At 41.1% G+C, this 7,500-nt stretch overlaps 3 protein-coding genes across 4 annotated transcripts in view; 2 read left to right on the top strand and 1 right to left on the bottom strand.

Annotated features, from left to right (window-relative positions):
* The window catches only part of LOC145496882 (uncharacterized), a 3,138-nt gene extending 2,228 nt beyond the window's left edge, over nt 1-910 (top strand). The window contains exon 2 of the mRNA XM_081476658.1: nt 601-910. Within this exon, the coding sequence (XP_081332784.1) occupies nt 601-905 (305 nt within the window). The 3' untranslated portion in view covers nt 906-910. The remainder of the gene's footprint in view (nt 1-600) is intronic.
* A 43-nt stretch (nt 911-953) lies between these two features.
* LOC145496600 (putative skeletal organic matrix protein 5) lies at nt 954-4,995 on the top strand. The gene is made up of 4 exons (XM_081476306.1): nt 954-1,324; nt 2,548-2,584; nt 3,641-3,767; nt 4,457-4,995. Exons 1-4 carry the CDS (start codon nt 1,156-1,158, stop codon nt 4,976-4,978), a joined length of 855 nt encoding a protein of 284 aa, XP_081332432.1. The 5' UTR covers nt 954-1,155; the 3' UTR covers nt 4,979-4,995.
* Nucleotides 4,996-5,925: 930 nt separating this feature from the next.
* Nucleotides 5,926-7,500, bottom strand: part of LOC145496122 (unhealthy ribosome biogenesis protein 2 homolog) — a 30,403-nt gene continuing 28,828 nt past the window's right edge. For both annotated transcript variants that reach the window (XM_081475763.1, XM_081475771.1), the window contains exons 33-34: nt 7,289-7,357; nt 5,926-6,720 (exon numbers count right to left, since the gene is read on the bottom strand). In XM_081475763.1, the coding sequence (XP_081331889.1) occupies nt 6,565-6,720; nt 7,289-7,357 (225 nt within the window). In that variant the 3' untranslated portion in view covers nt 5,926-6,564. The remainder of the gene's footprint in view (nt 6,721-7,288; nt 7,358-7,500) is intronic.

The raw sequence follows: 7,500 nt of genomic DNA, 5'->3' as shown, positions 1-7,500 counted from the left end.
TCAACAACATAGACTTTCAAGCCTGTGAAGACTGGAATTTACTTCTTTTTACTTCTTTCGTTTCGTGTCTCCCTCTCTGGAATTCGATCATTTTAAATCATGTGGATGAACATGTTCTGCTTAAGCTCAGTCTATCAAAGTTAGTAATGGTGAATGGTTATGAAGCCGAGTAAATTTCAAAGGAACAAACCAATGTGATTTATATTGGAAGGTCCGAGACTGTGCGCAATTTTTTTGCGCTCATACACTGTGCATGAATTTCGCGACAGAAACGATTCTAATAGTTTTGTTGTTCGCATAAACGTAAATACCCATTTTCCTATGTACACAACCAAGGCCAAAAAAGCAAACAAAAGCACACCAAAAACAATTGTGTTGGGCTTTATATCCACTACCCTCTATTTAACTAAAGCTCCCTGTATAAAATCTCTTGCAACACCAAGTTAGTACTTGTCTCTTAAGAGTTCCATAAGCATTTTAAAAATATATTGGAGATATATTGAGAAAAGCTGTTTTATGAAAGTTCCATAGTGTTATAAAAGCGATTCTCGATTTTCAACTTGCATGAATGTATTTTTACAGTTAATTTTCTCGTTGTAGGAGCAAACATACTGGAAGACGAGGGTACCTCTTCTCATACTTTCCGAAGTCGTCTGCTTTCAGTAGACGAGCTGCATTATCTGGATGTACCCAAAGTTGAAACAATCAGGGCATTCGACGACTTTGATTGCAACTTTAGATGCCTCAACAATCCTTTGTGCTTTTCTGTGAACCTGGCCACCACAAAAGATCTCAGTGGAAAATTTCGGTGCCAGTTACTGTCTTCTGATAAGTACAGTAATGCCAAAGACTTTATGGAAAGCCAGAGTTGGCACCACTTTTCCATCATGGTAGGTCAATTTTAACAAATACACGTGCCAATTTGTTATCCTACTTTGCCTTCTTTCCTTTTCTTACTTTCCTACTTTCCTGGGTTTTGCTGCGAGACCTAACAAGAAAAACGTAAGCCTTGTTTTTGTGGGCATTTTGGGCAAGACACTTTATGGTAATGCTGGAGGCAACACTGCAGTGGACTGGCATCCTATTCAGGGATGAAGAGAATTACTCGTTTAGAATTGAATTAATCTGGGCGCAGCAGTATTGGTCACTCAGCCAATGCAGGGATCTTTACCTTCTCTTGTTTTACCTATCCACTTGTTATTATTTCAGGGACCCTGTTTTCCTTCACCGTGCCAAAACGGAGGTGCATGTCAGGCAATCAACAACGGGGAGACGTTTAAATGTCTTTGTACAAATGGCTTCATCGGAAAATATTGCGACAAAGGTAAATCAGTACCACTAGTTGACACTTTGTAACGTAAACCAGGGTAATGATGTGAAGTTTACATGAAATAATTCATATATGAACTGCGGTTGTAGATGAAAGTGAAGCATGATCATCGCAGTTAATTTTCCAATTTAAGCAATTGGAAAGAAGAAGCCTGAAAAAATCAGGGCTTCAACGGGATTCGAACCCGTGACCTCCGCGATACCGGTGCGAACTATGAAGCCACACATTGGGAGCGAGGTCATGTAAACTTCACATCATTTCACTCCTCACGGGAAGATATGAACTCAACTAATTCACCTCGCTCCCAATGTGTGGCTTCATAGCTCAGTTGGTAGAGCATCGCACCGGTATCGCGGAGGTCACGGGTTCGAATCCCGTTGAAGCCCTGATTTTTTCAGGCTTCTTCTTTCCAATTGCTTAAATTGGAAAATTAACTGCGATGATCATGCTTCACTTTCATCTACAACCGCAGTTCATATATGAATTATTTCATGTAAACTTCACATCATTTCACTCCTCACGGGAAGATATGAACTCAACTAATTGACCTCGCTCCCAATGTGTGGCTTCATAGCTCAGTTGGTAGAGCATCGCACCGGTATCGCGGAGGTCACGGGTTCGAATCCCGTTGAAGCCCTGATTTTTTCAGGCTTCTTCTTTCCAATTGCTTAAATTGGAAAATTAACTGCGATGATCATTCTTCACTTTCGTAAACCAGGGTAGATGAGCTGTTTAGCCAGCTTTAGCTGAATTGGAAATACAAGTTAAGAAATTCCTTAGGCTTCTCTACCCTAGCTTTAAAGTACAGTTGTGTCTTTTAATCTAATTTTGTCACTCGTAGTTGCATCAAACCTTCTTCAAGTTATGCCCTTTTAAATACCCAGACTTCAACATTTTATTGTTAAAAAGTTTGGACTGGCTGAGGAATAGAATATCGTTCGCGGCTTCATCGAAGTCTTCGCTTTAATGGGGCTCGTTGCATCAGGGTTTCTATTTCGTCAAAAACTTGGTCAGAGGCAGCTCTCTTTCTCTTGAGTTGTTTCATTTTCACCTGCAATTCCCTTAATTAAAAACGACGAGATTATAACAGTTTCAAATCAATCCACCAAGATAAATATCAAGAAATAGCAACATGCCAGTCATCGAAAACATTTCCTCTGCTGACGACTCTTCCTGGCGTCAATCGCTGCTAACTTACTTGTCTCTCTCTCTTTCAGTTGCGACGTCATGTAAGGAAGTGTATGACGAAAAGAGGTGAGCCAATGCACGCTTTTCCACTGCTTAAGATATAGGAAACATTTTCCGTGTTTTTATGGAGTCTTCGTATAAATCTACTAGCGTTCTATCACGACTGCTGTTCTCTGATTGGCTACGCTACTATCTATTCTGTTGTAGATAGTGAGTAGTGTAGTAGTGTGCGCTTGTTGACAAAATGACAGCCGCTTCTTCGCGTTTTCGAGGTGTCTGTAAAGAGCATGAAGACAAAGTTTTGAACGACTAGTAGACCTATACTAAAACAATTAGATTATTCGATCCCGATTTCTATGCGTAATAGTTAGCTTGGGTTGCGCCCTAGTCAACTGTCACGCGATAGAAATCTCGAGCTCGTAAACTAATTGTTAAATAGAAACACGCGTGGAAGTTTGGGAGATCTAGGAATGCTGTGGGAACACGAGCCGACAGGCGAGTGTTTCCAAAGATTTTTCGGGTATAGTATCCGCGCAACGTATTTAAAAGCTCAAACATCCTCAGTACAGTTGAATCAAATTTTCAAATCTTACCGAGTGATTTTAAATGCGCTTTACATACTACATGGGTCACAACGGCTTCGCGTGCTTAGTTTATTTGAGTGCGGAGCCTAACTAACGTGTGCAATTTTTTAACTTGAGAAAATTAGGAAATTATTTTTTTAACTGGGAGGCGCAGTGGCCTCATGGCTAGTGCGCTCATCTTTGGATCGAGGGGTCCGGGTTCGAGCCCTGGCCGGGGACATTGTGCTGTGTTTTTGGGCAAGACACTTTACTCTCAGTGTCTCTCTCCACCCAAGTGTATACATGGGTACGGCGACCTTAATGCTGTGGGTAACCCTGTGATGGACTAGCATCCCATCAAGGGGGGAGTAGATATACTCCTAGTCGTTTCATGCTACAGAAACCGGGATAAGCTCCGGCCTGATGGGCCACTTGGCTGACATGCAGACTATTCTACAATCTGCGGGGTGGCAAAATCTATTTGAGATGTCAATTGTGTAACTTTGCTTCGTTTAAAGTATTCACTTGTTAATGAAGACCCGTGCTGACTTGTCGACAGGTTGAACACCAGTGAGCTGGTTACGCTTCAGTTTGGCTCAACATCGACTTCCGTTCGCTGTCAGATGGGTGATTTTGGATGTGGAGATGGGGGATGGACGCCGGTCATGAAGATGGACGGCAACAAGGTATAGCAACATCAGGTCTTATATTTTACGTCTTAGGCATAGCTGCTTTGAATTAAAGGTAAGAACTAGCTGCGCATAATTTAACAGATGTGAATTAGCTATCTGGCATGATTTGTCACTGCGTAGACGCAACAAGATCATTCACGGTTGTTTTCTAGGAACAAAGACAAATCTGACTTCTGGAATAGTTTTCCATTCCCCACCCAAGAGCTAAACAACTCAAATATCTCACTGCTATGTGAAAAAAAAAAAAAAAAAAAAAAAGAAGCAAGGAAAAAAAAAAAGTCATGTTGGTACTGATTTTGAAATTGTATTTCTAACATTTTACACAGGCGCACTTTTGGAATTTGCTTCGCCCATCAATAATCAACAATCTAGTTCCAAGCGGCCGCGATCTTTCGCGGAAAATGAGCCAGCATTAGTTACAGCAGTTACTCTCTCTACACATGTTCAGAAACAGTTGTTAAAATTGAACGCATGTGCACAATCAAACCGGAAGCAGGATTTTCGGGTTCTGGTTTTTGATTTCATCCACAACGTCGGGCTTTGGGTCACCGCTGACCCAACTTAACGCCCGGGTTCTGTGGACGAGATTCCCAATCAAGGTTTGCTAAAATATTGATTTTCCTATGACTCTTAGCTCCCCGTAGAACTGACGTATTCAGTGATTATTTTCTATCATTTTTCAGACGACGTTTCATTATGACTCGGGGCACTGGACGGATACAAACGATTACAACCTTCCTGGAGGAGAGACTGGGTTTGATTCGCAAGAGACAAAGTTACCAAGCTACTGGAACACACCCTTCTCCAAGATTTGTCTTGGCATGAAGATCAACCAACAGGTCAAGTTCATTGTCATCAAGAAGAACGCCAACTCTCTGTATTCGCTGATTGCTGATGGGAGCTATCGCACAACTTCTTTAGGTCGCGACACGTGGAAGGCGCTGCTTGGCTCACAAGCCTCCTTGCAGACCGATTGTAACAGGGAAGGGTTTAACACCATCTGTGGCCACTCCGGGGACCCGGCTAAAGCAAGGATTGGTATTAATGGTAACGACCAAAACGACTGCACAAGCTGCGATTCTAGAATCGGGTTTGGTACAGGAGGGTATCCTGATGACAGCAACACGTGTGGCAATGAAGCAACAGCATCCCCAGATAATGGCATTAAAAGCATCAAATCTATGGGATATATCTTGGTGCAATGAAAAGGGATTGAAGAAATCAGATGCAGCTTGATATGTGGATTATTTCTGTGCCTGGCGTATCGTAGTTGGACGAGCCTGATAAAGTTATAGGGCACAAAATATCCTTAAAAAACTCACTTAATACTAGTTATTGTACGAACTACAGTCGAACCTCCCGCAAGCGACCACCCAAAATGTCAAGTTTAGGCGGTCGCTTACGGGTGGTCGCTTACGAGAACTTAGACCATTGAGTCAACATTTTGCCTCACAAGCATATGGTAACTGTAGAGACTTATCCCATGTTTTAAATGTTTTACTCATGCGAAAAGTCACTTTCGAGAAAAAATCCTGTACTTCCCATAAAGAAAATTCCGTCTCTTGTACAACAAAGGTTACAACACCTTATTATCCAATTTACGCTCTATTATTTGTCAAGTGGTCGGTTAAGGAAGCTTAAACACAAAAGAACATTTCAAACTTTTAGCTCTGAAAGTGGTCGCGGTCGCTTACGAGAGGTGGTCGCTTACAAGAGGTTTCAAATATAGTGATTTGACTTTAATTTGTTATTTTGGAAAACTGGTCGCTGGCGAGAGGTGGTCGCTTACGAGAGGTGGTCGCAACCGGAGAGTCGACTGTATTATAGTTTGATAAAATATATTTTGGGGGAAATCGATAAACAGAAAAACTTCCATTCTGCGTTAATCAGAGTGCTATTCCGGCTTTTAAAAAGAACGAATTGTCGATTTGCTTAGCGCTTGAAACTTCAAAAAGTTACCAACATTTTAGTTCATGCTTACCGAAAATTCATTAAAGAATTTCAAGCAACTTTCTTAGTTTAATTAGATTATCGACTTACTTAAATCAGCTTTTATCGCACCTCTAATGAAGCTAACTTAACATGCGCAGTTTAGTAAGGTAAAGAGATAAACAGATACCATTTTTCGCAGTCTTACAGACACAGACAAGTGAGAGAACTTTTTGTCCCACCTGTGAATGAGTAGCTACATTCCATTGCGTTGCTATTTCGTGTCTTGATAACCTCGTCATTTCTTTTTTAAAAGGCCAAGATACAAACAGAAAGACATTCAGAGTGATATTACTATCCACGTGAGCAACATTCGAGTCACACGACCGGCCTTCTTAGAGCATCCCGGGGTTTCCACAACCGGGAGTGATGTAAATGAAAACTAGCTTGAGAAGAATTACTTTGGGATTAAGGCCTATATGGGAGATTCACTCTCTCACCAGCACCCTTCATCCTCTCTTGACGCTTACTACTCGACCCCTTTCTTATTAGTGAATTGTCGTTAGCACACTCAAAAACGACGTTTTGCTAAGTTTAAAAAAAAAAAAAAAATTGGGAGGTTCCAATATAATTTTGAAAAGTTCAAGATGGCTCTGAGACTGAGCTGAATGTTAATACCACGAGAAAATAAAAGTCAACGAGTATGGGGTCTTGAGGGTGATTTTAACAGGTCGTACCCTTGCCATGCAAGCAAATTGCACATCGCCTGCAAATTTAGAAGCCTAGAGGACGAGGAAGAGCCATCTAGTCGAGTGGCAAGACTTCTTGCCGTTCCTCTCCTCTTTGACCGTCCTTACATGTTTCAGACTTTGCCTTTAAACTTGTGGTACTTCGAATAGTCTGCGTGCAAGGAATGAAAGAGCTCCCGCGATCCTTTCTGTAGGACAGCGTGTAGAAGCGATAGTTCATGCTCACCACACAGGTCCAACAGACAATAAATTCCAGGAACGAGAACGTCCTGTGGAGAGATTGAAATGTTTGTTTGAGTAAAAACAAAACCTAAACAGCTAATGGTTTAGAGCCTGCAGGCTAAAACTTTGTTTAGCTTTTAAACTTCCGTCGCGAAAGAACCTGTTGAGTCCAAACATTGAATCAGGTTCTCAGTTAGACGGGGAAGGAATTGGTGTTTGAAAGAATTTTTTGCAAGGTATTTAGCCTAACGAACTTGAAATAAATATAACGGGGGTATGCTCTGTGTTTCTTAAAATATACAACCAAACCGCAGTCATACTTTTTAGACATAATTTTACGTTTCTCTCTGTTAGGAAGGAACACACTCTTGGAGCAAAAGCGAGCACCTGTTCCTCTCACCTAAATAAGGACATCTCAGACAAGCTCCTATATACCCTTCCCAGTAGACACCACATATGTAAGAAACTTTTAACGCAATCATGGAATCATTTCAGTTCTTATAAAAGGCTTTTAGTGCATTATAAACTGAAACTGTCCTTAGCTATTTTAGCTGAAATTTCTCTCAGCACATATCTCAACAAAGGATTCTATAAGGGCTCTAGAATTGACCGTACCCTGATAAGTGAAGGAGTAACAACGGACTGTACACTCTCAATGTAGTCGGCTATCATGTAAGGACAATACTGTAAAAACAAGGTTAGGAATAAGTAGTCAGCAACTGTAAGGAAAAAATCTCTATACGCTGCAGTCCTGCCAACAATGCATTTGAAGTAGGATTATGAATGTTGAGTGGTTTAGCAACAAAGTTACAATAAGTAACAGTTTG

Source organism: Orbicella franksi, chromosome 1 (genome assembly GCF_964199315.1).
Source record: "Orbicella franksi chromosome 1, jaOrbFran1.1, whole genome shotgun sequence".
NCBI lineage: Eukaryota > Metazoa > Cnidaria > Anthozoa > Scleractinia > Merulinidae > Orbicella > Orbicella franksi.
This window is presented reverse-complemented; position numbering and strand designations above follow the sequence as displayed.